At 59.8% G+C, this 27,732-nt stretch overlaps 4 protein-coding genes across 4 annotated transcripts; 1 reads left to right on the forward strand and 3 right to left on the reverse strand.

Moving 5' to 3' along the window:
* Positions 1-1,333: 1,333 nt before the first annotated feature.
* RECQL4 (RecQ like helicase 4) lies at positions 1,334-7,967 on the forward strand (the record flags this gene model as incomplete). Its single annotated transcript, XM_080695255.1, has 21 exons — positions 1,334-1,417; positions 1,487-1,520; positions 1,606-1,703; positions 1,926-2,066; positions 2,351-3,064; positions 3,155-3,281; positions 4,211-4,309; positions 4,395-4,487; positions 4,562-4,698; positions 5,021-5,104; positions 5,175-5,363; positions 5,451-5,630; positions 5,705-5,846; positions 5,933-6,195; positions 6,272-6,563; positions 6,634-6,763; positions 6,841-7,010; positions 7,085-7,265; positions 7,339-7,492; positions 7,645-7,753; positions 7,843-7,967. The coding sequence occupies 21 exons, from the start codon at positions 1,334-1,336 to the stop codon at positions 7,965-7,967; spliced, it is 3,546 nt and encodes a 1,181-aa protein (XP_080551381.1).
* A 308-nt stretch (positions 7,968-8,275) lies between these two features.
* On the reverse strand, positions 8,276-10,325 carry MFSD3 (major facilitator superfamily domain containing 3; the record flags this gene model as incomplete). The annotated part of the gene is made up of 5 exons (XM_080695138.1): positions 8,276-8,449; positions 8,741-8,850; positions 8,926-9,050; positions 9,141-9,288; positions 9,650-10,325. 5 exons carry the CDS (start codon positions 10,323-10,325, stop codon positions 8,276-8,278), a joined length of 1,233 nt encoding a protein of 410 aa, XP_080551264.1.
* A 3,352-nt stretch (positions 10,326-13,677) lies between these two features.
* On the reverse strand, positions 13,678-16,681 carry GPT (glutamic--pyruvic transaminase; the record flags this gene model as incomplete). The annotated part of the gene is made up of 11 exons (XM_080693726.1): positions 16,212-16,681; positions 15,997-16,086; positions 15,814-15,922; positions 15,324-15,457; positions 14,974-15,217; positions 14,765-14,844; positions 14,559-14,695; positions 14,301-14,475; positions 14,047-14,202; positions 13,858-13,970; positions 13,678-13,768 (listed from the first exon to the last, which is right to left on the reverse strand). The coding sequence occupies exons 1-11, from the start codon at positions 16,371-16,373 to the stop codon at positions 13,678-13,680; spliced, it is 1,491 nt and encodes a 496-aa protein (XP_080549852.1). The 5' UTR covers positions 16,374-16,681.
* Positions 16,682-19,952: 3,271 nt separating this feature from the next.
* PPP1R16A (protein phosphatase 1 regulatory subunit 16A) lies at positions 19,953-25,183 on the reverse strand (the record flags this gene model as incomplete). Its single annotated transcript, XM_080694441.1, has 10 exons — positions 19,953-20,327; positions 20,520-20,685; positions 20,790-20,919; positions 21,003-21,078; positions 21,157-21,282; positions 21,387-21,511; positions 21,576-21,679; positions 22,828-22,973; positions 23,643-23,713; positions 24,925-25,183. 10 exons carry the CDS (start codon positions 25,181-25,183, stop codon positions 19,953-19,955), a joined length of 1,578 nt encoding a protein of 525 aa, XP_080550567.1.
* Positions 25,184-27,732: the final 2,549 nt, after the last annotated feature.

A 27,732-nucleotide genomic window follows, 5' to 3' on the forward strand; every position in this document is an offset into this window, starting at 1 on the left:
AGCAGCCACATCACGGTTCCCTCCCTCAAGGGAAACCTTGGATTCCATGAAGCATAGACCACAAACACCAAGGCTAGTAAAGAAAGAGAAAAGAAGAGAGGGAAGGACCTATGAGATGAAGGCCCTCAACATGAGCTCCAGGGGTAACTACTACTTTCTGAGATGTTACCAGGCGCACGAGCATACGCGTGTTCTCTCTCTCTCTCTCTCTCTCTCTCTCTCTCTCTCTCTCACACACACACACACACACACACACACACACACACACACACCCTGAGGAAAAAGAAACTCACCTTCCATGATCCTTGCCACCTATCTAAGCATCTCCCTCTTCTCTGGGGAACCACCGTGGAAAGAAACCATGGGATTCTGAAGTAGTCCAGCCAGTGTCGCTAAGAGGAGGCAGAGAAGGCTGCCTAAACACCACCCAAGCTAAGACAGCTCAAAAGAGCCCTGGGCCCAACGAATATCTGTGACACAGGGTCACCCATGTGATGATTTTAGCAGACTGCCTGGGTGGCGGACACCCCACCTTCGTCCCCCTCCAACAGATTGGAAAACTAAAGGCTAGGCCTTGGCCAAGGTCACAACCCGGGAAAGGGGGCGGGAAGCGGTATGGCCGTGGGGTCCTGTGTTTGCTAGCCTCTCCATGCACAGATGAGTCCTTAAGATGCCAGTTCCAGGGAAACCCCAGCGCCCTCCCTGGGCCTGGTTCTGCCCGTGGGCAAATCTGGCGAGGCCAATGCATACCTCACTGACAGGACAGACTGACTGAACACCTGTCACCAGAAGAAACGAAAGCAGCCAGGTTGGCCACCCAGGGAGCCGCCTCTGGAGGATGCCCCCCACCCGGCCGGCTCCTGCAGGAAACGCTGCGGTCCGAGAGCTGCTACTTTCCAGGATCCTCCGGGCCTCAACCTGACGCCCCACTGCCGCGCTGGCGGACCCGCGCCTCCAGGCCCGGCGCGTTCCCGCTGGCACTGAGGCTGCTCTCCCGGGGCCGCAGACTCCAGGCCGTCCCGACGCCCCCGAGGCACCAGCCCCCGCCTTCCCGGCCCGAGCGCCGCGCGCCCGGCGTCTGGCGGCCAAACTGGCAGGAGAAACGCCGCTCGGCCTCGACGCCAGCCCAGCCACCGCGCTCACCGGCCTCACCGCCGCCTCCCGCCCTGCCCAGCGGCGCGGCGCGCCGTGATGACGCGACGCTTCTCATTGGCTGCCCCTCCAGGACCCGACGGATAGGCAGCCTGTCCTCGAGGCCCCGCTGCGCGTCCCCATTGGCTGGTGGCTTGACGTCACCAGCGCGGGAGATTCGCTGGGCGCGGGACCGGGACCCATGGAGCAGCTGCGGGAGGTTCGGGCGCGCCTGCAGGCCTGGGAGCGCGCCTTCAGGAAGCAACACAGGCGGCGGCCCGGCCAGGTGCGGGCTACCCCAAGGTCAGGGTGGGGGCTGAGGACACAGCGTGCAGCTGACGCGTTCCCTTCACAGGAGGATGTGGCAGCGGCGCCAGAGGAGACCCGCGGTGAGGGCAGCGGGACGGTGGGGTGCGACAAGGCGTAGGGGACGCGGGCCCGGCCCTGACCCCCAACTCCCGCCCACTCTCCCAGCGCTCTACCGAAAGTACCGCGCCTTGAAGCAGGCGGTGGGCCAGGCCGGCGATGGGCCCCGCAGCCCTGAGCAGTCGCTCCCAGCGGTGGCCAAAGAGGTACCCAGGCCCCTAACCCAAGCCTCCTTGTCAGCTTACTGTATGGCCGAGAGTCAGGAGCCCAGAGCAATCTCAGCCAAACCTCCATGGGTTGTAGAAGTTGGGAGGAAGACAGAGCAGACTAGGAAAAGGTCAGGCCCTCCTGCAAGAGTGGTTGTTGGAAGCACCTCTAGACCCGCAAGCCATTCTTTCTCTTGTGTAGACCCCTGCTGTCTCCTGCAGGCACCGGGGCCCAGCTGCTGGGGATCCCACCTAAATCGGGCTGTGACCCAGAGTCCACAACCTACACCACAGCGGAGCCCTAGGGAATCTGTGCAGGACTATGGGAAGAGGCTCAAGGCCAATTTGAAAGTCATCGTACAGGTGAGGGGGTGAAGGTGGGCTAACAGTATACTCAAGCTGGACCCAGAGCAAGTTCACTAGGTGCTCGTTCAACATGTACACAAGAGATAGCACAGGCTCCTGTGTTACCTGAGACCTGACTCCTGAGAGGTTCTCAGGAACAACCTTTGCACTGAGCCTCCTTTCAGGGCTAGGCTTGTGCTTCTTACCCTGCTCTGCCATTGAGAATGGGACCCAGATGGGTCTCTGATTCTCCAACAGCCCAGAGGCCTGAGCTCCCTCTTGCTGTTCTGTTCCCTTCCCAGGCTGGGCCAGCCCTAGGCAGCAGCCTCCAACCTCCACGAAGACCTGTACCGAAGATGCCCAACCCAAGACCACCAGGCCCAGGGACTGCCCCCACCTCTTCAAAAGAAGTCAGTAATGTGCTTCCCCTGCATTCTGAGCCAAGGCCAGGCCGGCTTCAGCAACTTCGGGCATCCCTGCGCCTGAGGCTGGGCTCCCTAGACCCTGGTTGGCTACAACGGTGTCACAGCAGAGCTGCCCTGGATGCAGAAGGGTCACAGTCTCTGACTTCAGGGGACGTGGCTGTCTTTAATCCTGACACTTTTTCTGAGGAGTTTTCACAGGGCCCAGAAGCTCCAGCCCCACAGGCAACCCAGGTTGGTACAGGGAGCCCCCAGCCTGGCAGCCATCGAGGCAAGAAACGGAAAAGGAGTGAGAAGGAGGGGAGCCCTGCACAGGCCCAGCAAGACATCAGCCAAACAGGACTCCTGTGTGAGGGGGCTGGGGTAACAGCACTTGAGGAAGACCTTCCAGGGGAGCCTGTACAGGCCCAGGCCCCTCAGCCCTACAGCAGCTTCTCACTCCCAGCCACCATAGAGAAGGCCGACAGTACAGCTCGCCTGCACGTCTCCCCTGGGCCATCTGTCCGGGACAGGGGTAACTACGTTCGGCTTAACATGAAGCAAAAACACTATGTGCGGGGTGGTGCCCTTCGAGGCAAGCTCCTCCGCAAGCAGGTGAGACAGGTAGGGGAGGACAGGGCAGGCATGCTTCTTACCCTTTTCCTGCCTCCCTCCCACACGATTCTCTCTGTGGACTCTCTCCAGGCACGGAGACAAAAGTGGAAGAAGAAAGGGGAGCATTTTGGGAGTGGTGGGTCCAGAGCCACAGTCGATAATTCTTGTTTCCGGTGCGGGCAGCTTGGCCACTGGGCATCACAGTGCTCTCACCCAGGTGAGGCCTCAGCTGGGGAATGGGCCAGGGGTCAATGCTATACAGAGCAGAGCAAGGCATGGTGGCCCAGGCCTGTAATCTCAGTATTAGGAAGTCTGAGACAGGAAGATCTCAGATTTGTGGCCAGTCTTTGCAGCCTCATGAAGCTTCAGCAACTTGGTGACACTCTGTTTCATGATAAGAAAATAGTGCTGGGGGTGTTGTTCAGAGATAGAATGCCTCTGGGTTCAATCTCAAGTACCCCCCACGTGCACACATGGTATACGGAAAATGTTATGTTTTTCTGAGGGGTACTTCTTCCCAAATGAAAGGCGCTATCAAGATGGGCATGGTGGCTGAGCATGGTGGCGCACCAGAGGATCGCAGTTCGCGGACAGCCTCAGCTACTTAGGCCCTTTGCAACACAGTGAGACCTGGTTTCAGAATAAAGAATAAAAAATAGGGCAGGAGATGTAGCTTGGAGGTCGAATGCCCCTGGGTTCCATCCTCAAACACGCAAAAACATAAAACAAGATGGGCATGGTGGCATACACTTGTAATCCCAGTACTTGGGAGGGTGGGACGGGAGGATCACCAGCCTTAGCTACTTAATGAGGCCCTCTGAAACTTAGTGAAACCCTGTTCCCAGGATAAAAATAAACTAGGACTAGGGCTGTAGCTTAGAGGTAGAATGCCCCTGGATTCAATCCCCATTACCATGAATAAAAGCCCTATCAATTCCCCACCCCTGGCCCAGGCCCTACCCTGGCACTCCAGATGGAGAGTAGTGAGGCTGAGAATGACATGCAGCCCTTTTCCACTTCAGAGGAAGCATCCCAGAGGACGAGCACTGTTTATGGTGAGTGAAGAAGAAGGTGGCTGCAGCCAGTGGCCAACATGCCAGGTAGTCTCAGGCTAACCACGTTATCCTCTCTCCTCTGCTTCAGCAGGCAAAGACACAGAGCCTGCTGCACCTGAGCTACAGCTGCCCCTGCCACACACCCCAGTGCTGCCACTCTATCCACCAGGGCCCTTGGGACAAGTGACCGGTGAGCAGAAACCTACTAGTACAGAGCTCTGAACCAGGGTTGGAGAGATTTAAGGGGTTGTGGTGATTATCACCTGTGTCCACAGAGACACCAGCTGAGGTGTTCCAAGCCCTGGAGCAGCTAGGGCACAGAGCCTTCCGCCCTGGACAGGAGCATACCATCATGCGGATCCTGTCTGGTGAGCATGGCAGCCTGGGGACTGAGCCAGACCACAGGACACAGAGCCTTGCAGCTGCCTCTCATCCTATCCAGGCATCTCCACACTGCTGGTGCTGCCCACAGGTGCTGGCAAGTCCCTGTGCTACCAGATTCCCGCATTGCTGTATGCCCGGCGCAGCCCTTGCCTCACCCTGGTGATCTCGCCCCTCCTTTCACTCATGGATGACCAGGTGTGTGAATTGGGCCCTTGGCGCCTGTGAACTGCTGGGAATCGATGCCTTTGATGCCCCTTGGCTACTGCTTGTTTCCTGAACCTCCTGGGAGCTTCAGGGTCCTCAGCTGATTGCTGCCTGAGGATGACATGACCCTAACACCTAGGCCCTTAGCTTCAGAGCTTCCAGATCCAGGCCTAGGAATGACTTTGACTCTTCATCCTAGTACCAGAATCTGGTGCTTCTCCCAGAAAGCCCATTGGGTTGAACAACTCCAGGAAAACTCAGAGGAAGACCAAGGCAGGGCCAGCCTGTAACAGCATTGCCCTCACATCTGCAGGTGTCTGGCTTACCCCCATGTCTCAAGGTGGCCTGCCTCCATTCAGGCATGACTAGGAAGCAGCGGGAGTCTGTCCTCCAGAAGGTCAGAGGGTATCCCAAAATAGGGGGCTGTGGGAAGCACCAGGTAGTGCCCCTGACTCTGCTACCTTCAGGTGCAGGCAGCCCAGGTGCATGTGCTGATGCTGTCCCCCGAGACACTGGTTGGGGCTGGGGCCCGGGGCCCTGCCAGCATTCCCCAAGCCACCCAGCTGCCCCCAGTGGCCTTCGCCTGCATTGATGAGGCTCACTGCCTCTCTCAGTGGTCGCACAACTTTCGGCCCTGCTACCTGCGCGTCTGCAAAGTAAGCCACGTAGGGGTCAGGGTAGGTGGCTGAGCCAAGGCCCTGGCAGGGTGGGTGTCCTCAGCATCATCCTCCCTTGTGGTGCAGGTGCTCCGGGAGCACCTGGGCGTGCACTGCTTGCTGGGTCTCACGGCCACAGCCACTCGTGGCACTATTCGTGATGTGGTCCAGCACCTGGGTGTAGCTGGAGAGCTTGACCTCTGTGGGCCAGCTGCCATCCCTGCCAACCTGCATCTCTCTGTATCTGTGGACAGAGACCCAGATCAGGTAGGTGTGCACATGCTAGAGGTAGGACAGAGGCCTACTTCCTGACTGCCCCTGACTACCACTGTTCCTGCCAGGCTCTGGTGACACTGCTGCAGGGTGACCGTTTCTGTGCCCTGGATTCCATCATCGTTTACTGCAACCGACGTGAGGACACAGAGCGTGTTGCTGCACGCCTCCGAACTTGCCTCTCTGCGGTGCAGGACCCAGGGCCTGGAGGTGTGGTGGAGGCAGGGCTGGGCACCAGGACCCATCTCAGCACATGTACCCTGGTGCTGCCAACCATCTCTCTCTCTTCCTCAAAGGTCGTGCCCCCAAGGCTGTGGCTGAAGCTTACCATGCTGGCATGTGCAACCGGGAGCGGCAGCAAGTGCAGCGGGCCTTCATGCAGGGCCAGCTGAGGGTGGTGGTGGCCACAGTGGCCTTTGGGATGGGGCTGGACCGGCCAGACGTGCGGGCTGTGCTGCACTTGGGGCTGCCCCCAAGCTTCGAGAGCTATGTGCAAGCCATTGGCCGTGCTGGGCGTGACGGGCAGCCGGCCCATTGCCACCTCTTCCTGCAGCCCCAGGTTGGCATCCCCACTGTCCCTGCACCATTTTCAGTCCCTGATGCCCTGGCTACACACTCACTCTGTTCCACTGCAGGGGGAGGACCTGCGGGAGCTACGCAGACACGTGCGTGCTGACAGCACCGACTTCCTGGCCCTGAAGAAACTGGTGCAACGGGTGTTCCCGCCCTGCGCCTGCATCCAGGCATCCACAGGGCAGGAGGGCAGCAGCAGCAGCAGGGTGAGGTCTGTAGCTGAGGGCCCTCCTCGAGAGAGCAAGCAGAACAGCGGCCACCATGCAGCCCCAGTGCAGCGACAAGCTTGCCCAGGACACGTGCGGGCACTCCCAGTGGAGCAGACGGTGCAGGCCCTGGACCTGCCAGAAGAGGGTGAGGGCAGGGGAGGGTGCCGACTGGGTGGGGGCTGTGCCCACATGTCCTGAGCCGTTTCTCCCCTCAGCCATCGAGACCCTGCTTTGCTACTTGGAGCTGCACCCACAGCACTGGCTGGAGCTGCTGCCGGCCACCTATGCCCGCTGCCGCCTACGCTGCCCCAGGGGCCCCGCCCAGCTCCAGGCCCTGGCCAGCAGGTGGGTACACTCCATCCCAGATGGGGACAGAAACAGAGAACCAGATCTACTAGCCACATGTCCCTTCCTGGGAACAGGTGCCCCCCTGTGGCTGCATGCTTGGCCAGGTGGCCACCAAAGGACACAAGGCAGGGCAGCAGCTCCGTGGAGTTTGATGTGGTGGAGCTGGTAGATTCGATGGGCTGGGAGCTGACTTCTGTGCGACGAGCCCTCCACCAGCTGCAGTGGAGCCGAGAGCCCAGGACAGGTGTGCCCACCTCTGCCCCTCCCCACCTTGGTCTCTGCTTGCTGCCTGCCCGTGTCTGATGGACTTCCCGGCAGGTGTGCAGCGAGGCACAGGTGTGCTTGTGGAGTTTGGGGAGCTGGCTTTTCACCTGCGTAGCCCTGGAGATCTGACAGCTGAGGAGAGGGATGAGGTCTGCGACTTCCTGTATAGCCGCACGCAGGCCCGAGAGCGCGAGGCCTTGGCCCATCTGCGCCGAATGTTCAAGGCCTTTCACAGGTGGGGAGGAGGTGGGCAGGGCCTGGAGCCATCCTGACCCATGGGCAGCTCTGATGGGCATTCCCACCCTCAGTGTAGCCTTCCCCAACTGTGGCCCCTGCCTGGAAAAGTCTGATGAGGAACGCAGCAGCCAGCTAAAAGCTCTGATCAACCACTACTTTGAAGAGGAGGTAGAAGAGGAGGGGGGCGGCATGGAGGAACAGGGTCCAGAGCCTGGACAGGTCCAGGTGAGTGACTGGGCCCAGTGCCATACCCACACACATCTAACTGCACAGTTGGGCCCATGCCCAGCCTGGCTGCAGGCTTCCTGGGGCTTGGCTCTGTGGGACACACTTCCGTGAAAGTTCAGGAGAAGTCTGACGTGCTCGCCCACTTGCAGCTCCAGGATTGGGAGGACCAGGTCCGCCGTGACATCCGCCAGCTCCTGTCTCTGCGGCCAGAGGAGAAGTTCTCAGGCAGGGCTGTGGCCCGCATCTTTCACGGCATTGGTGAGGGTCCCAGGGAGCTGCCTTATGCAGGCAGGGGCTGGGGCTAGGAACTAGCCAGTCCTCAGGCCTGTCTTTCTGCTTCACTGTAGGAAGCCCCTGCTACCCAGCCCAAGTATATGGGCAGGACAGGCGCTTCTGGAGAAAGTATCTACACCTGAACTTCCACGCTCTGATACGCCTGGCCACAGAGGAGCTCCTGCTGGTGGGCCCCTGACTGCCCTGCTCAGGAGGATGCTACCTACCAAGTTGTATGGTCACAACATGGAAGTCAGGTGTGGCTGCTCATAAAGGCAACAGTATGAACATCAGCAGTCAGGACGCTGACTGACCACTCTTGGTAAAGCCCACCAGCAATGGTATGGTGACTGGAAGACTCCAACATTCAGAATAAAAGGTGTTCACATTGTTTTCATGGGCTCTCTTTTTATCAAGGCAGCCTGAGGCCAGCTGCCCCTCACATACTGCAGACAGGCGCCCAGGCCACAGGCTCGCTCAGCTTTATTGATAGGCCCGTTGCCCAGCTTAGGTCAGGGTGCTGGGTGCCAGGCCCAGGTCCAGAAGGGGCAGAGCTGAGAGTGCCAAGAAAACAGCAAAGCAGGGATGTGGACCCAATCCATCAGCCAGGATTCCAGCCAGGGCGCCCAACAGCAGCTTGCCCAGCAGCTCCAGGGTGGCCAGAAGGCTGTAGTGTGTTGCCTAGGGGTGGGGTGGGGTGGGCAGTCAGAGGTAGTGGCTCAGGCCGGGCGTGGTGGCGCACGCTTGTCATCCCCACGCTTGGGAGGCAGAGACAGGAGGATTGCGCAGGTTCGAAGCCAGCCACGCGCTGGCTTAGGAGACCCTGTTTCCAAATAAAAATGTAAAAAGAGGTCTGGGAGTGTAGCCCGGAGGTAGAAGGGCGTCCAGGAACCCCAGTACCACCAAAAAAAAAAAAAAAAAAACAGAGGTAGGGGCTCCCCAGCCCCTGGGGTTCCCTGCCATGCCCCTCACCTGCAGGGCCCTGGGTGCCAGCTGGCTGCAACGCATCATCAGAGTGAAGGTGACGGTAGTGAGCAGGCCGCCCAGGAAGTGCTGCAGACACAGGCTCAGCAAGGCTGCTCCTGGGAGAGCAGAGATCAGCAGAGATCAGCAGGGCCCAGGGCTCCTGGCCCCTCCCTCCTCAGGACCAGTCTCACCTCTCAGGACTGTGCCAGGCTCCAGGCTGGCCGCTGGGGTATCCAGGTGGAAGAGTAGGGCAGTCTGGCAGGCCAGGCCCCAGAGGCGGAGCCACAGTACTGACCTCAACAGGGGCAGGGACTGCCTGGTGGGGGCAGAGGGGGGCTGAGCTGGTCACAGAGTCCTGGGCAGTGCTTAGGGTAAGGAGGGGCAGGATGGGTTGGGGTGTGCTCACCAGTGCCTGGCCAGTAGAGCTCCCCCCAGGGAGGAGCCAGTGATGGAGCAGGCCACAGCACCCACACCATTCCACAGCCCCAGGTCTGGAGCAGAAGCGCCATGGTCCAGCAGGAAGAGTGGAAACAGGCCGCTGGCGCCCTGCTCACCTGCAGGCAATCATGACAGCGGGAGTTTCCATACCTGCCCTGCCACCCTGTCCCCACCTGGGACCCCAGTCCTCCAACCAGCTCTCTGTCTTTCTGGGTCCCAGGGGCAGGAAAAGAGATGACACTGGGCATGGACTGAGCCCAGGGCCAACCCAAAACAGCAAGCCAAGCAGCGGAGGGAGGGTAAGAGGCATAGCCAGGCTGCAGAACCGTGGGTGCTGGGACCAGGCTGGGCTCCAGCCTGCAAGCTATGTCCAATTGAGGGTGGCCCCTTGAGTCAGCTTCAGAGCTCCTGGGGACCCACGAGGAGCTGCCCCTGAGGCCCCAGCCCTGCTGTTCCCTGGCTTGAGGCCTCACTCACCTAGCTTGTAAGTGAGCACAAAGCCTGCTGTCCACAGAGTTCCAGGAGCAGCCAGCAAATCCTGCAGCTGGGTTCGGCGGGTGTGCTCGGAGGGTGGAGGCCATGGCAACTGTCGCAGCATCGGCGCCACCCAGGCCAAAGTAGCTGCTAGCCAGTAGGTGGCAGCCAGGAGCAGAAAGAGCAGTGGCCAAGTGAGGGTGGGCAAGAGGGCCAGCAGCCCCCCTCCAGCCAGTGCTGCCCCCAACTTGTAAGCTACCACCTGCACGGTGTTGCCTGGTCCCAGCTCAGCGGGCTCCAGGAGCTGCACAGCCACGGTGTCCAGAGCTACGTCCTGCACAGCTGCACCCAGGTTCAGCAGCAGTAGCAGCCCCACTACCGTGGCGGGGAGCCCCGCCTGGCCACCTTGAGCGGGAGGCAGCGCGGCCAGCAGCCCACACACCAGGCCCAGAGCCGCCGTGCTGAGCGCCAGCCAGGCCCGCGGGGAGCCCCGCCTGTCCACCAGCGGGGCCCACACCAGCTTTAACAGCCACGGTGCATACAGCCCCTTGGCTAGCCCTACACGCGTCAGGGAGAGGCCGCGGGCCCGCAGCAAGATGGGCAGCAGCCCGGACTGCAGCCCATAGGGCAAGCCCTGCACCAGGTAGAGGCCGGCCAGCGGCAACAGCTTCCCGTGCATGGCCAGCGTCCGGTGGCACGGACGGCTCAGGCCAGGAGGTCAGGCTCCAGGTAGGGTCCGACGGGGCATGGCCCCATCCACGCCGGGTCAGGGAACGGCGGGCTGGGGCGCGGACTCGCGAGCTGGGGTCCTGGGGGTGTCGATACCGCAGAAGAACCAAAGCCGGAGACAACCTGGAACTAGCGGTAGGCTCTCCGCCAGGAGGGCGCTGCGGACGCCCGCGGCTTCCAGCACCCAGCACGCTTTGCGCGGGGCGGGCGGGGCTCCCGGCGGGGCGGGGCCTGCGGGGGCGGGGCTCCCGGCGGGGCGGGGCCGGTGGGGGCGGGGCTCCCGTCGGGGCGGGCCCTTCGGGGGCGGGGCCTGCGGGGGCGGGGCGGGGCTCCCGGCGGGGCGGGGCCTCGCCCAGCTCAGCGGGCCGCGGGGCCGAGCGCGCGCCGACCCAGCAACGGAAGGTCGCGTGAGCCGGGACCTGGCGGGCCGGAGAGGGAGCGTGTCGGCGCTGGGCGCCCCGGGGACCAGGCGGCCCGTCTACTCCTGGGTGTTTTTTCCACGGGTCACCCACCCTGCTGGACTTGTGACTTCAGCCCTTCCCAGTGCAGCTGCCCAAGACGGCCACGGAAGGCGGGATGTGTGTGAAACTCAGGGCCAGGCACCGCCGCGACCCCCTCCACGCCCAGCGCTCCGAGGCACGGGGGTGGGGGGCCGGCCACAGCCCCACCTGTGCGCTCAGGGACCACCAGGCCGGATGAGGTGTGAAGTGAGGCTGCGTGATGGCTCACGCCTGTAACGGTATTTGGGAGGCTAAAACAGGAAATTGCAGGTTCGAGGCCGTTTCGGCATCTTTAGTGAGACTTGTTTCAAAATAAAAGCCGGGTGTGGTGACTCAGGCTTGGAGGAACACCGGTCACAGCCAAACTCAGCTATTCCTGAGGCCCTCCCCAACTTAGTAAGACCCTGCTTCAAAATAAAGGATAAAAAAACAGAGCTAGGAGGCAGAGTGCCGGTGGATTCAATCCCCAGTGCTAAAAATAAATGAATACATAAAAAAAAAAAAATTCAGACTAGGGTTGTAGCTCAGAGGTAGAATTTACCTGGGTTCAATCCCCCTACCCCTTGTACCTAAATAATAATAAATAATAAGTAATTTTTTTGTGTGGTACCGGGGTTCCTGGAAGCCCTTCTACCTCCGGGCTACACTCCCAGACCTATTTTTACATTTTTATTTGAAAACAGGGTCTCCTAAGCCAGCGCGCGCGGCTGGCTTCGAACCTGCGCCATCCTCCTGTCTCTGCCTCCCAAGCGCGGGGATTACAAGCGTGCGCCACAACGCCCAGCGTATAAGTAATTTTTAAAAGGGCTAGGGATGTAGTTCAGAGGTAGAATGCCCCTGGGTTCCATCCCCAGTACCAAAATATAGAATAAATTAGAAAATATGAGCTGGGCGTGGTGGCACACACTTATAATCCCAGCATTTGGGAGGCTAAGACAAGAGTATCACGGTTCAAAGACAGCCTCAGCTATGATTTAGCGTGGCCCTTTGCAATGCAGTGAGACCCTGTTTCAAAATTGAACCTGCGCAATCCTCCTGTCTCAGCCTCCCAAGCGCGGGGATTACAAGCGTGCGCCACCACGCCCGGCTTCAAAATTGAAAATAGCCGGGCGTGGTGGCGCACCCTTGTAATCCCAGCATTGGGGGGCTGAGACAGGAGGATGGAGGTTCAAGGACAGCCTCAGCTTCTTAGTGAGGCCCTCTGCAATTTAGTGAAACTCTGTTTCAAAATAAAGACTAGCTGGGCATGGTGGCCCACGCTTGTCATCCCTGGGCTTGGGAGGCAGAGACAGGAGGTTCAAACCCAGCCTCTCTGGTTTAAGAGACCCCGTTTCCAAATAAAAATATAAAATAGGTCTGGGAGTGTAGCCCGGAGGTAGAAGGGTTTCCAGGAACCCCAGTACCACCAAATATAAATAAATAAAAATAAAAAATAGGGCAGAGGGTGTAACTTGGAGGTCAAATGCTCCTGGATTCCATCTCCAAAGCTAAAAAAAAAAAAAAAAAAAAAAAAAGAATAAAAAATAGGGCTGGGAGTGTAGCTCAGAGGTAGAATGCCCCTGGATTCAATCCCTAAAATAATAATAATGAAATAATAATAATATAAAAAGGGTTGGGAGCCGGGCGTGGTGGTACACACTTGTAATCCCTGCACTTGTAATCCCCGCGCTATGGAGACGAGACAGGAGGATGCCGCAGGTTCGAGGCCAGCTTTGCTGGCTTAAGAGACCCTGTTTTCAAATAAAAGTATAAAATAGGTCTGGGAGTATATCCCGGAGGTAGAAGGGTTTCCAGGAACCCAAGTACCACCAAAAAAAAAAAAAAAATACATAGCCAGGCGTGGTGGCGCACACTTATAATCCCAGCATTCGGGAAGCTGAGACCGGAGGATCGTGGTTCACGGACAGCCTCGGCTACTTAGGGAGGCCCTCTGCAACTCAGTGAGACCCAGTTTCAAAATAAAGAATAAAAAAACAAGGCAGGGGGTGTAGCTCAGATGTCGAATGCCCCTGGGTTCCATCCCCACACCCGCAAAAAAAAAAAAAAAAAAAAAGGTTGGGGATGCAGCTCAGTGGTAGAGTGACCTTGGGTTCACTTTTCAGTACCACTTTAAAAAAAATCTCTGGTACTTTGGCCAGTCCTGTCTCCAATCTCCAAGTCCCTGTATCCCTTCAAGCTATCTCCTTGGCTGCTAAATCACTTTGAGTAGTGTCCTGTCATCCAGATGTTCCGGGGCCCAAGTTTTGTCATCTATAAGATGGAGACTATCATGGCTACCACAGAGGAGCACCAGGCAGAGAAAGCAAATGACCCCCAAGAGTACTGCCAGGTACACAGGAGGTGCTCAGACCCATGTTCTGGATGTGCTCTTCTCTGCCTCCAGGCCTCCAGCCAGAGGACTGCATTTGCACTAGGGTCCCCCCTTCCCCCCAGAGCAGATTCACCCCACAGTCAAGATGAGGTGACAGTGCCTGCCTTCGTGTGACTCATAGGTGTCTGTCCCCTGGCCACAGACCACAGTGGAGACCCAGCCGACTGGCTGGAAGGGCTCTTCTCTGAGAGCCCTCCTTGAGCACTGCTCCTGAAGGTACCCGAGTCTGCATGAAGGCAGCTGGAAAAGCAAAAGCTGAGTCACCCATGAAGCCATGACTGCCACCTCCACAGTCAGACCCACACCAGCTTTTATTAGGGACCCACAGACACAGGTGCCCAGCCTCCAGGCAGTGTCGGGCTCTGAGGGCTCCAGATGCCCAGGGCCCTGGGCTGTCAGTCCAGGTGGCCACGCTGGGCCCAGCGGTGGTTTCAGGAGTACTCCTGGGTGAACTTGGCATGGAAACTGCTCAGCTTCTCCAGCAGCAGCTGCAGCTTCTCCATGGGGGGCAGAATGGTCATCCTGAAAGGGGCAAGTGGTAAGCCCAGGAGGACGGTGAGACAGGGAGGGCAGCACCGGGCGCCTGCAGGGGCTGTCGGGGCCTGCCTCACCGGAAATGGTAGGTGCCTTCCCGTTGCCCAAAGCCGCTCCCTGGCACCACACAGATGCCAGTCTCCTCCAGGAGGCACAGACAAAAGAACATATCTGGGGCCAAGCCAAGCTCCTGAGGGAAGGTAGGGGTCAGGGCCCAGTGCCCAGGCCCTGGCCCCGCCCACACGGCCCCACCCACCCTGCCTGACCTGAGCTCGCTGCACAGCTCGCTGAGGCAGCTGCACTTGGGGGAAGGAGTACATGGCCCCCTGCACGGGGTTGCATCGGATGCCTGGGGCCTTGTTGAAGACCTGCTCCGTGAGCTTGGCCTTGGCCGCCAGCTCAGCAAGCACCGCCTGCCTCTCCTGTGGTCAAGAAGAGAACAGACAGGGCGGCTACAGGCCCTGCTGCCTCCAGTCCCTACCCCAGCTCCTCGCTGACACCCTCAACCCCACTGGCTCACCGCCTGGAACTGTGCAAAGGAGGGGTCTGAGGGCGATGGGGGGCTGACCACCATGTCCAGCAGGGCCTGACCCGGCACAGGAGGGCACAGCCGCACACTCATCAGCTTCAGCATCTGCCGCTGCACCTCAGCGTCCATGTTCACCACCTCTACGTAGCCACCACGGAACCCACACCTGCCAGGCAGAGCAGGAGTGGCTATTGGCTGGGAAGAAGGGCCAGGCCGTGGGGGGGGGCAGACTTCCACTCCTGCACGCACTCGCCCATGTAGCCCTTGGAGGCTGAGTGAAAGGAGGCCAGCTCCTGCTGGGTTGCATATGGCGGTCCCATCTCTGTGAGCACCTTCTTGAACGAATGGAACTGGGAGCCTTCGGCATACACGTTATCCTGGTACACCTGCAGGGCAGCGTCAGCGTGAGAGCCTGCTGTCTCACTGCCCCCCCCCGCAGGCGCCCCTGCCCGCACCTCATCAGCCATCAGGAAAAGCCCCTCTTCAAAGGCGAAGCGGATCACGTCCTCGATGCACTCGCGGGTCTGCACCTGCCCTGGGGTGTGGAGACAGCAGCACAGCCAGGGTCAGCCGCAGGTGCCGCGCTGACCGATGGACGGGGGGCAGGCTGAGCTACACGAAGGGCCCAGGTGCACGCCGCAGCTGGCAGAGGTGGGCAGCGTACCAGTGGGGTTGCCTGGGTTGATGACGCAAAGTGCCCGCGGGCAGCAGTGGTCCCGTGCCTGGTGCAGCGCGCGCCGCAGCTCGGCCACATCGAGTGCCCAGGCATGCTCCTCATCCAGGTAGTAGTCCACCTGCACAGCGCCCAGCTCGGCCAGCGTGGCTGAGTACAGCGGGTATTGCGGGATCGGGATAAGCACGCCAGTGCGTGTGCGGCCCTCGCCAGCTACCAGCAGCTTCAGCACCGTCTGCGGGCAGGATGGGGAGTGCACCATGGTGAGCTGGGGCTGTACCTCCCCCATCCCCCATGGAATACTGAGCATAAATCCAGGAGGTTCTCCTGCCCGGCCTTACTACAATGGCGTCACTGGCCCCCGTGGACAGGAAGATATTGTTGGGGTCCGCAGGAATACCTCCATCTCTCCTCTCAATGTACTGCGCCACATCTTCCCGGATCAGCTGGATGCCAGAGCTGATGCTGTAGGCCCCTGGCCTCGGATGGAGAGAGGAGTAGGCCATGTGGATGGCTAGGCCCCTGCAGCCCTCCCAAGCGACCTACTATTCTTTTTTTTTTTTTTTTTTGGTGGTACTGGGTGTGGAACCCAGAGGCTTTCTACCTCCGGGCTATACTCCCAGACCTATTTGATACTTTATTTGGAAACAGGGTCTCACTAAGTTGCTGAGAGCCTCACTCAGTAGCTGAGGCTGGCTTCGAACCCGTGCGATCCTCCTGTCTCCGCCTCCCGAGCGCGGGGATTACAGCGTGCCCACCGCGCTGGCTACTGACCTACTCTTCTGCTCTCTTCTCTTTGGAGCTTGTGCCCAGTCTGTCACCAGGACTCACCCAAGCTGTGGCCCCCACATGCTTGCAAAATGCGCTTGGCTCTTCTCTTGGTATCCTCTGGGAAGTCAGGACTGTTCAGGAGCTCCGGGTGGACACAGAGGGCCAGGACCTGGGGGACAAGCACTAATGCCAGGGCACACTTCCCTGGGGGCAGGGGCACCACAGGCAGAGCAGGAGCCTCACCTGACGCAGGAAAGTGATGGGCCTCTGCCCCATGGCCTGCGCGTCCCCAATGTTGGCACGAATGACCTCAGTGAAGGGCTTCTTCACGCCCTGGGAGTAAGGGGGCAGGCAGTGAGGCTGGCCACCTCCCCCACCATCCTTGTCCCAAGTGCCGCCAGGCCGGGGCCAATTCAGCAAAGCAAAGGCAGCGGGAAGGCAGCGGGCCCAGGCCGTACCTGGTGCAGCTCCTGCTCCAGCTCCAAGGCGCGGAGCACTATGGGGCCGCGCACGGCGTACTCCACTCTCCGCACGCGAGGGTTCATGGTATCCGCTGTCAGCACCTTCTCCTTCAGTCCACTCCTCGCAGCCTGGCGCTGACATCCAGCTCTCAGGGCCATGACTCTGCTCAGGCCAGGCAGGAAGGAGGCTTAGGAAGGGGCAGGCCCAGGAGTGGCGATGGCGCGGCCAGGCCCAGGCTTAGGGTCAGGGCAGGAGCAGGAGCCCAGGTCTAGGAGCTCAAGGTAAGAGCACCTTCCCCACTGCAGCCTGCTGGCCCCACTGAGAGGGACAGAAAGGGCTGGCTGAAGGAGCTGGGGCCGCCTAGGCCCCACCCCAGTCTGGGCACAGCTCTGCCCCAGGGAGCCAGAGGGAGTGGGTGAGGCAGCAGGCGGGGCTTGGGCTGAGGCCCAGTGCCAGCCCCGTGTCCCCATGACATAACAGGGGCGTAAGAGACCCGGGGGGTAGGGAGAGGCAGATTGGGTGCCTGGGCTGAACAGCCCAGAAGGGTTGGCAGAGCTGAGTAGGGGCGACCAGGGTGGCCCACCACGGTGAGACTGGAACCAGGGGCCACTGTAGTTACCCCAGTAGGACAGGACTGAGGCCTAGCCCTCTTAGCAGCCCCATCTTTCTATGGGCTAGCAGACCTGTCACCTAGGTAACAACCAGGCCTTAGGAATGCTGAGGCTTTGGGGGGAGGGGAGGGAGAAGTTGAGGCTGGACTCCACAAGACCAGTGGCCACGGACCAGATACTGCAAGAGCGCTGTCTGGACCTTTGTCCCTGTAAGGGGCTGGGGCCGGGGAGGGGACCGGACCAGGGAAGGCCAGTCCTGGACCCTTGGACACCTTGCCCAGGCTGCTCTGGACTGCCCTCAAGCCCTTTCAACACACTTCAGCCTGGGTTGCCCTTAGGGCCACACCCAGGGGTGGAACCTAATGCCCCTTCCCTCTTGCTCCCGATTGGCGGAGAGCACAGGAAGTTAGCTGTCATAGGCCCTCAGGGCCCCACCTCTGCAGGCCCTACAGGGAACTCAAAGGCCTTGCCCAGGGTCAGGCCATGCCTGAACCCTGGTCAGGGAGCCAGCCCTGAGCTGGGTGGACCCAAGGGGAACCTTGGCCCCTCGCCTGCTGCAGGCTCAGGGAGAAGCCAGAAGCCTCGGGCGGACACACATGCACACACACACCTCTTGCCTTGCACCTCAGCTCTGCTGCCACAACAGCCTCCCAGCTGCGGCTTTCTCCTCTGGCCCCCGGGGCCACAGGAAAGGCTACCACGGGCTGGTCCCAGGCAGAGCCGGCCACTGCATGAACCCTGGCAGGCGGCAGCGCTCAAGTCGCAGCCGTGGTAGCAGGTGGACCTTAGGCAGCTGTACCGCCCTCCTCACTAAATTTAACCAGTGGCCAGCTGCTGGCCCTCCCCCAGCTGCTCAGGACACCAGCCCTCCAACCACACACGCTAGAGGAAGGGCGGACACGGGGCTGCCCAGGTTAGTGCCCAGGAGGGGGAGGGGGACCTGAACCCATGCCACTGGCATAGTGTCCATGCTAGCTGCCTCCTGTGAACAATCTGCCCCTGAGGCTGAGGCCCTAAGGGCCCCCTCACCCGGATGTACTGTGCCCAGCCAGTTTGGAGCCTGAGTGACCAACTGCTGTCACCTATACCAGGGCTGGCAGGCAGCCAGACCCCAGGCCCAGGGCTGCAAGCCAGGAGCCAAGGAACTGCGGCCCCAGGTTGCCCCTGGTGCCAGCCCTATCTGGTTCCACTCCACTGGCTCTGGCCCCAGAGCCCTGGGAAGACTGCTCCTTTCCAGGGCCCCAGCCCCTCTAGTGGGGACTCTCAAGCCTGGCCTCTTGAGAGCCTCCTCAGCCAGGCATGATGGCACACATTTATAATCCCAGAACTTGGGAGGCTGAGAAAGGGTTGCAGGTTTGAGGACAGTCTCAACAAATAGTGAGGCTCTCATTAACCTAGCAAGACCCTGTATCCAAAAAAAATTTTTTTTGGTGGTACTGGGGTTCTTGGAAGCCCTTCTACTTCCGGGCTACACTCCCAGACCTATTTTTATATTTGTTTTATTTGGAAACAGGGTCTCTTAAGCCAGTACGGCTGGCTTCGAATCTGCGCGATCCTCCTGTCTCCGCCTCCCAAGCGTGGGGATTACAAGTGTGCGCCATCATGCCCAGCAAAAAAATTTTTTTTCCCCGGTGGTACTGGGGTTCCTGGAAACCCTTCTGCTCAGGGCTACACTCCCAGACCTATTTTATACATTTGCTTTTTGGGTGGTACTGGGGTTCCTGGAAGCCCTTCTACCTCCGGGCTACACTCCCAGACCTATTTTATATTTTTGAAACAGGGTCTCTTATGCCAGCGCGGCTGGCTTCGAACCTGTCTCCACCTCCCAAGCGCAGGGATTAAAAGCGTGCGCCATCTGTATCAAAATTAAAAAAAAAAAAAAAGCCAGGAGTGGTGGCACACGCCTGTAATCACCACGTTTGGGAGGCTGAGACAGGAGGATTGTACAGGTTTGAAGCCAGCCTATCTACTTAGTGAAGCTGTCAGCAATTTAGTGAGACCCTGTTTCCAAATAAAATATAAAACAGGTCTGGGAGTATAGGCTGGAGGTAGAAAGCCCCTGGGTTCCACCCTCAGTACCACCAAAAACGGAAAAAAAAATTTTTTTTAAATAGGGCTAGTGCCAGGCGTAGTGGCGCATGCTTGTAATCCCGGCGCTTGGGAGCCGGACACTTAAGAGACCCTGTTTCCAAATAAAAAAAAGTATAAAGTAGGTCTGGGAATGTGACCCGGAGGTAGAAGGGTTTCCAGGAACCCCAGTACCGCCCCCCCCCCAAAAAAAATAGGGCTAGGGGTGTAGCTCAGAAGTAGAATGCCCCTGAGTTCAAACCCCAGTAACACACACACACGCAAAGATCTATTCCGTGTGTTGGGGGGATCCCAGGGATTACACCCAAGGGCATCCTACCTCTGAGCCATACCTCCAGCCCTGTTTTCTTTTTCTTTTATTTATTTTTGTGTGTGTAGTACTAGGGATAGAACCCAGGGCATTCTACTTCCAAGCTACATCCCCAGTCCTAGTCTACTCTTTTATTTTGAAATAAGGTCTCTCTAGGTTGAAGAGTCTCGTTCAGTTGCTGAGGCTGGCTGCGAATCTTTGACCCTCCTGTCTCAGCCTCCCAAGTACTGGGATCACAAGTGTGAGACTCCTTCTAAAGCATCCTGCTACCTCGGGAAAGCAAAGAGTTACAAAGGTGCCTCGAGGGGGCCGAACACAGCAAAGGTCAGCAAAGGCAGTGTGGGTAAAGGCCAGGCTTCTTGCCCCATGGCCACAGGCCTCCCTCCCACACAGGGACTAGGGCTGCCACATAAGAGCCCCAGCGTGCACCTACAGGCCTGGTGCTTCTGGGCATGGGCGGCACCTGATCCAGCAATACTGCCTGCCCCTCCCCAGCTGACACACACAGGAAAGCTTGGAGGCAAACAGCCCTTTATCAAGAGTTACAGGATGAACAGTCTTTACAGCTTGAGGCCTGCAGATATGACTCTGCCACAGGTCCTTCCCTGAGAGAGCAGGCCAGAGACCTGGGCGGTGGGCCACTCTATACAAGCTGCCCGTCTACAGCACCAGGGCAGGGCCACGAGGTAGCCTCCGGCAGGGCCTGGGGCATCTCGAGCAAGGGCCCCTCACATGAGCTGGCAGCACGGCCTCTTCTCCACAGGGGCCTCTTCTGAGGGGGCTGTGAGCTTGAGCAGGGGTGGGTCCCCGCCTGTGCCGAAGCCACAGTCCGGCTGGGAGGTCTCCGAGGCCCCAGGCAGGCTGGGCTCTGGGGCCTCAGGGCCCTCGGGAGGGGGTCGCAGAAGCTTGGCAGCAGCCCGCTGGCGCTTGAGCTCTGCCAGGGTGTGGTGGGCCTTGTCCCGGACGAGGGTGTCAGAGGTGGAGTGCTCGAGGGGGCTCAGCTGGTAGGAGACTCTCCGGTCCAACCGCTTGGAGTACAGGTGCCGCCCTAGGGGGCCCCCTACTTGGCCATTGTGTGGGCTGGCCACCTCAGGGTCGTCCTCCTGTGGGCAGAGCCAGGGTCCAGGGTTGTCAGGAGACACCGCTCCTGCCTGGCCCAGCCTGGGCCCCAGGCTGGTGAATGTGGGTGGGGGGCCGCAGCCTGCTGCTGAGGGGCCCGGGGCCGGGCTCCTATCAGCCCCTCAGGGACGTGCAGAGCAGGCACCTGGGAGGTGGGCACGTAGGCTGACGCTCACCTCTGGGGGTGGCAGCCGGAGCTCTGCATCTGTCTGGCGGTCCTCATCATCCTCCAGCGGCTCTGGGCTCGTGGGTGGCTGCTGCTGCCACACGATGGCCTCTTGGGCATGCTCCTTGCGGTACAGGCTCGTGCGCTGGGTCAGGCTCGCCCGCCTAACCACCTTCCTGGAGGAGCAAGGGGGAGTCAAGGCGGGCGCTGCCTGTTGGATGACATCGGGGGCAAAGCCTGGGTTGGGGCCACACGGGGTGGTCTGTGGTCGGAGGCTCACCCACGGCTGCCTGCACTGGAGGTGCGGCGGCGCAGCAGGGAGCGCTGGCGGCCCTGGGCTCGCAGGAGTGCATCGTGTTTGTGCTTCAGCTCCAGCAGCTTGGCCCGCACCTCCTCGTCCCCACACAGGTCTGAAGAGGGATGGGCAAGGGCATCAGAGGTGCCCTCCCTGTTGGTCCTTTGCGCCAGGTGAAGAAGCCCCGCCCCAACTCACCGAGGGGCGTCTCATCCATCAGGGATTTCCCGTTCAGGTCAGCCCCATGTGCTACAAGCAGCTCTACCAGGTGCACCTGCAGGCCAGCCAGGGGAGCTGCTGAGCGCTCAGATTGGGCCAGGAGTCCACCCAACAGCGAGCCCCTGCCACTCACCTGGCCCCAGTAGGCAGCGGCATGCAGCGGCTCCCAGCCATCCGGATCCTTGGCGCTCAGGCTGGCTCCGTGCTCTAGCAGCAGGGTCGCTGCCTCACTGAACCCACTGGCGGCGGCGATGTGCAGCTGCAGGTAGCCACCCAGCCCTGAATCCTGGTCCATGCATGGCCTTCCAGCAACAAGACCCCAGCCCTGCTGCAGACCCCTGCCCCAACGTGGCCAGGCCTTACCAGGGTCGCTCCGTGGTCCAGCGGGTCATTGAGGTCAGCCCCGACACGCAGCAGGCTCTGGAGGTCACCCAGCATGCGAAGCTCTGGCTCGGCTCGGGCCTCCTCAATACGGTCCTGGGTGATGCCTGAGGAGCAGGTGGGCTCAGAGAGAGCAAGCCCTGCCCCCCACAGGCAGGCAGGCTCACTCACCACGGTCCGCCATGGCAGTCTCCAGACAGTCCAGGGTCTGCTCATCGTCACACAGGTCATAGGGCATGTTCCCATCGGTGTTGACTGCCAGGAGATCAGCACCACTGCAGGATGGACAGGGCCACTGGCCTCAGGCCCCTCCATCACACACCAGGCACACACCTAGGGAGTCCCCACCCCTTCCAACAGGCCCTCCCTCCGCATGGGCCTTCAACATAAGACTGCCCGTAGGAAGCAGCAGCAGGCGCAGGGAGGAGGCCCTGGCTCCAGCTGTGGTGGCAGGAGGTGGCCTCGGGCTCATCCGTAGCCCTGATCCTGTCCTTAAGCCAGGTAAGCCTGCTGTCTTCCTGTCTGGGCTCCGGGTTCACGTCACCCACCTGCCCCATAAATACAGAGGGCACATCTTCAGGGTGGGCAGAGACCCTAGGGGCCTCCAGGAAGCAGAGGGGCAGGAGGACCAGGCAGCCACAGAGCAGGGGAATAGGCCTGGGGGAGTGGAGCTGAGAGGAACAGAACACAGAAGGGGAACCCTGTGCACGGTGCAGGAGCAGGACCAGGAACCACCCGGGGTTTGCAGTCCACCAAAAGCTCCAAGAGGAGCCCCAGGGGCCTGCCAGGCACACGCCCCGTCCTACTAAGGGAAGGCATATGTAACAGGGACTTGCTAGCCACCCAAACTCCTACCCACTCATCTACCAGAGAGGCCTGGTGTTTGTAAGAAGGACGGGGAGACTTCAAGCCCTGAAGCCACCAACCTCCCTGATCTAACTCCTCCATCCTTTTTTCTTATGGTACTGGAGACTGAACCCAGGGGTGCGTTACCAGCAGGCTACATCCCCATCTCATCCCCACTTTATAGAGACAGTATCGCTAGGTTGCTCAGGCTGGCCTCGAACTTACGACTCTCCTGCCTCAGCCCACCACGTAAGTGGGGTTACAGACTCACCACTGCACCCAGTTCCGCCTTCCTTCCCGTTAGAGGTATGGGGCTCACGTGTGCCAAGTCCTCCCATGGCCACCTGGCCTCTTTATCAATCCTACCCTCAACACTAACCAAAATGGCATGCTGTCCACGCAGGCCCCAGAGAGGTCAAGCCTACCAAGCAAGCCCAAGATGGTCCCCCGGGGTCCCAGGTAGGGTCACCAGAGGAGGTGGGGATGCAGGAAGCCAGACAACCATCTGTGGTGTGAAGAGCCAGGTGCGCTACCACCCATGAGGAAGGCCCCTCCTGACAGAGGCCCGGGGCACTACCGGGAAATAAGGAGCTCCACCAGGTGCAGGTGGCCACAGGTGGCTGCGGCATGCAGAGGCGTCCAGCACTCGCTGTCACGGGCGTTGACATCAGCCCCGGCCTCCAGGAGCTGCTGCACCATCTCTCGGAAGTCGTCAATGCAGCACTGCAAACGCGCAGCCTGAGTGCCCAGCCCACCTCTGCCCGGCCTGGCCAACGCGCAGCCTGGGTGCCCAACCCCACCTCTGCCCGGCCTGGCCAACGCGCAGCCTGGGTGCCCAGCCCACCTCTGCCCGGCCTGGCCAACGCGCAGCCTGGGTGCCCAGTACCACCTCTGCCCGGCCTGGCCAACGCGCAGCCTGGGTGCCCAGCCCACCTCTGCCCGGCCTGGCCAAAGCGCAGCCTGGGTGCCCAGCCCCACCTCTGCCTGGCCTGGCCAACGCGCAGCCTGGGTGCCCAGCCCACCTCTGCCCGGCCTGGCCAACGCGCAGCCTGGGTGCCCAGCCCCACCTCTGCCCGGCCTGGCCAACGCGCAGCCTGGGTGCCCAGCCCACCTCTGCCGGCCTGGCCAACGCGCAGCCTGGGTGCCCAGCCCCACCTCTGCCCGGCCTGGCCAACGCGCAGCCTGGGTGCCCAGCCCCACCTCTGCCCGGCCTGGCCAACGCGCAGCCTGGGTGCCCAGCCCACCTCTGCCGGCCTGGCCAACGCGCAGCCTGGGTGCCCAGCCCACCTCTGCCCGGCCTGGCCAACGCGCAGCCTGGGTGCCCAGCCCCACCTCTGCCCGGCCTGGCCAACGCGCAGCCTGGGTGCCCAGCCCACCTCCGCACCGCCTGACCTGGTGCAGAGCCGTCAGGCCATCCTCGTTGGCCAGGTCTGGGCTGACTCCACTCCTGAGGAACTGGCGGACTGTGAAGAAGGGGAAGGCGAGGCTGGGGTGAGGCCGAGGCCGCCTGGCCCACTGTGCTGCGGCCCAGAGCAAGCGTAAGGACGAGGACTGGCACAGATGGTAGAAGGCACATACCCTCAGGAGCAGGGGGCATCTGTGCCCCAAACAGGCCCACACACAGCAGCCCAGCACTCCCACCTCTCAGACCCCAAATGAGGTCCCTGCTAAGCAGCTCACCAGTAGCCCTACGCCTTGCTCCCAGCCCCACAGCCACAAGTCAGGAGTGTTTGTGTGGAAAGCGGTGGGCCCCCCAAGGGTGCACCCAGCCCAGCACAGGGTCCGTCCACTCCTGCTCTCCCCCAACGAAAGGCCCAGCCCCATGAGCAGCACCTTGCTCCCCTTCCGAAGTTCCAGCTCAGGTTCTGGCTCTTGCCAAGATCCCTGGTGTCCTCCACGGCTGTGCAGCAGGAGGGCCCCAAGCCTGAGGCGCACAATGGCGCACCCTCCTCTGCTCCCCTGCAGGGGCTCCTGCTCAGGCACTGCCCGCTCTTCTTCAGCCTCTTTCTCAAAAGGAGGCAGAAAGGGGTCTCAAGAGCCGGGCGTGGTGGCGCACGCCTGTCATCCCCGCGCTTGGGAGGCAGAGACAGGAGGATCGCGCGGGTTCGAAGCCAGCCGCGTGCGCTGGCTTAGGAGACCCTGTTTCCAAATAAAAATGTAAAAATAGGTCTGGGAGTGTAGCCCGGAGGTAGAAGGGCTTCCAGGAACCCAGTACCACCAAAAAAAAAAAAAAAGAAAGAAAAAAAAAGAAAGGGGTCTCAAGAGAAACGGAGGTGCCTCTTCTCCCAGACCCCAGGGGCCCGCACACAATGGCGCTGCAGGTTGGGACACAGGAGGGTCGGGGTTCTCCTGAAAGATCAGGCCTGTCATCAAGCTGTGAAGGTTCTGATGGGGGGAAGGAATCAACAGCAGGGGTGAGGAGATGAGAGGGGCCCATGCATGCTGTGGGCCAGGCTGGCCTGTTCTCCACCCCACTCACTCTATGAACCCAAGGGGCAGGACGCTGGAGGTCCTTGAGCCCTCTCCGCACTGCCTCACAACAGGGCTCCTGTGTGGCCCTGCTGAAGGAGGACACCTATCAGCATGGGTGTTCTAATAGCAACCTGGAGGCCCAGTTGGGGCCACGGCCAAGCAGAGGGGAGGACAGTGCACCACCAGGGACTCGAGCACTCACCCTCCTCTAGGTCGTTTCTGGCAGCGGCTTCTAGAAGGGCAACGCTGGAGGGGAAGAGGACCTGCTTCCGGGGCCCTTGGCCGGATGCCTCTCTCCGTGGCCTGTCCCTGGGGCCCTTCTTGCCCTGCGCCTCCTTCTCAGCCTGGGCCCACATCTTCACCTGCTGAGCCCGTCGCTTCTGTGCGTGCTTCAGCCGCTCCTGGGTGCTCATCCTGCCTACCATGGGCATTTCTGCCACCAGCTCCTGGTGCTCGGCCATGGTGGGAGGGGTCTGCCCACAGGACAATGCAGGGCACCACAGTGGGGGCCTCAGGGGCCAGGACAGGCCTGAGGGGTGGGGCAGCTATCTGGACTGGCACCCTTGGGGGCATCCCCTTCTCAAGGTTGGGTGCCCTCTACCCCAGCAAGCTGGGTCAGGAGGGCCCCACGCTATGACTAGACCAGACAGCCCTGAGGGGCACGGCGCAGCAGGGAGAGCAGCGTGGGGCGCCACAGCCACTCCCAGGCAGGCGGGCACCTCTCTGCTCAGCCAGGGCCTCACCTCCCTCTAGGGGTCAGGGTGCACAGCTGTGGGAAGTAGCCCTGAGACCTGGCCGGCCTCAGTCCAGGGTCTGAAGCTAATTGCCCAGATAACGACGAAGTTCCAGCTTCCTGGCACCTTGCCTTGGGGAAGGGCCAATCAGCAGCAGGTCTGAGTCTCTGTGTCCTTCTGGGGCTCAGGAGCCTGAGGGGGGCACAGGAGCAGCCATGGTCTGGTCCTGCAGCCCCTCCTGATGGCCTTCCAGTCGCACTCAGGACTAAAGCAGTATGGCTTCAGAGGCAGGCAGAGCTGTGCCAGTCCTGAGGTCTGCTCCCAGCACCTAGGGGCGAGGATCTCTAAGCAGCCAGGGCGCAGAGGGCGCGGGGAGCTGTGGGCGTCTTCAGGGGAGCCTCCCCTCCTGGCAGCCACACACACCTGAGGAGCAAATAAGGAAGCGCATCAAGGCCAGCTCATAGGGCGAGGCAGGCAGGCTCAGAGGAAGCCAGGCTCCCCAGTCCTTGAGGTCCTGCTAGATGGGGCCCACCCTCTGCTCGCAGAGCACACTGCAGGGCAATAATCCTTGAGGGGGAGCTTGCTCTGTGTGCGTAAGTGTGTGCAGGGGTTGGACCCGGGGCATTCTACCTCCAAACTATACCCAGCCCTATTTTATCTTGTGGGTTTGGGGATGGAACCCAGGGGCATTCTACCTCCGAGCTACACCCCCAGCCCTATTTTCTAGTCTTTATTTTGAAACATGGTCTCACTAAGTTGCAGAGGGCCTCACAAAGTAGCTGAGGCTGTCCACAAACCTTGAGCCTCCAGTCTCAGCCTCCCAAATGCTGGGATTACAATTACAAGTGTGTGCCACCATGCCCAGCTACATTTTATTCTTTATTTGAAAAGAGTCTCACTGAGACTATCCAGGAACCCATGATCCTCCTCTTTCAGCCTCCCAAGTACTGGGATTACAAGCGTGCACCACCAGTCCTGGACCCTATTTTTTAATTTTAATTTTAATTTTTTTTAGTACTGGGGATAGAACCCAGTGGCATTTTACCTCCAAGCTATACTCCCAGCCCAATTTTTTTTTTTTTTTTTGGTAGTATGAGGGATAGACCTAGGGGGCATTTTACCTCGAAGCTACACTGCCCCCTATTTTTTATTTTTATTTTTTTTATTTTTTTTTGGTACTGGGCATGGAACCCAGAGGCCTTCTACCTCCAAAGTACACTCCCAGACCTATTTTATGTTTTATTTAGAAACAGGGTCTCAGTAAGTTGCTGAGAGTCTAAAGAGCTGAGGCTGGACTCAAACCTGTGCGATCCTCCTGTCTCAGCCTCCCAAGTACTGAGACTAAGTGTGCAGCACCACACCTGGCAAATTATTTTCGTGTGTGTGTGTGTGTGTGTGTGTGTGTGTGTGTGTGTGTGTATGCTTGCGGTACTAAAGATGGAACCCAGGGGCATTTGACCTCCAAGCTACACCTCCAGCCCTATTTTTTATTCTCTATTTGGAAATAGGGTTTCACTGAGTTGCAAAGGGCCTCACTAAATAGTAGCTAAGGCTGCCCTTGAACCATGAGCCTCCTGTCTCAGCTTCCCAAATGCTGGGATTACAAGTGTGCACCAAGCTATACCCCCAGCCCTTTTTTTTTTTTTTTTTTTCCTTGCAGTACTGTGGATGGAACCCAGGGTCATTCTACCTCCAAGCGACACCTCCAGACCTATTTTTTTATTCTTTATTTTGAAACGGGGTCTCACTGAGTTGCAGAGGACCTCACTAAGTAGCTGAGGCTGTCCGCGAGCCCGGATCTTGCTGTCTCATCCTCCCAAATGCTGGGATTACAAGAGTACGCCACCACGCCTGGCTCAGCTCTATTTTTTATCCTTTATTTTTTTGAAACAGGGTTTCACTGAGTTGCAAAGGGCCTCACTAAGTAGGAGCTGAGGCTGTCTTCGAACTGTAATCCTCCTGTCTCAGCCTCCCAAATGCTGGGATTACAAGAGTGGGCCACCACAACCAGCAAATTTTTATCTTTTGAAACAGGGTCATGCTAGGTTGACTAGAATGTCACTACTTGCTGAGGCTGTCTTTGAACCTGCAATCCTAATCCCTCAGCATCTAGTAGGATCCTATTCCAGGCTCTCTGCTCTCATTTTGCCCACGCATCTAGGGAAGGACCAGACAAGGGACAACTCAGGGTGTTCCATCTACTAGTTCCCAACAGGTCTACTTGGATTGCACAGTTGAGAGTAGAGCCAGGAGGACTGCCCACCCCAGCTAGCCAC

This window comes from Muscardinus avellanarius, assembly GCF_963383645.1.
Source record: "Muscardinus avellanarius genome assembly, chromosome: 4".
NCBI lineage: Eukaryota > Metazoa > Chordata > Mammalia > Rodentia > Gliridae > Muscardinus > Muscardinus avellanarius.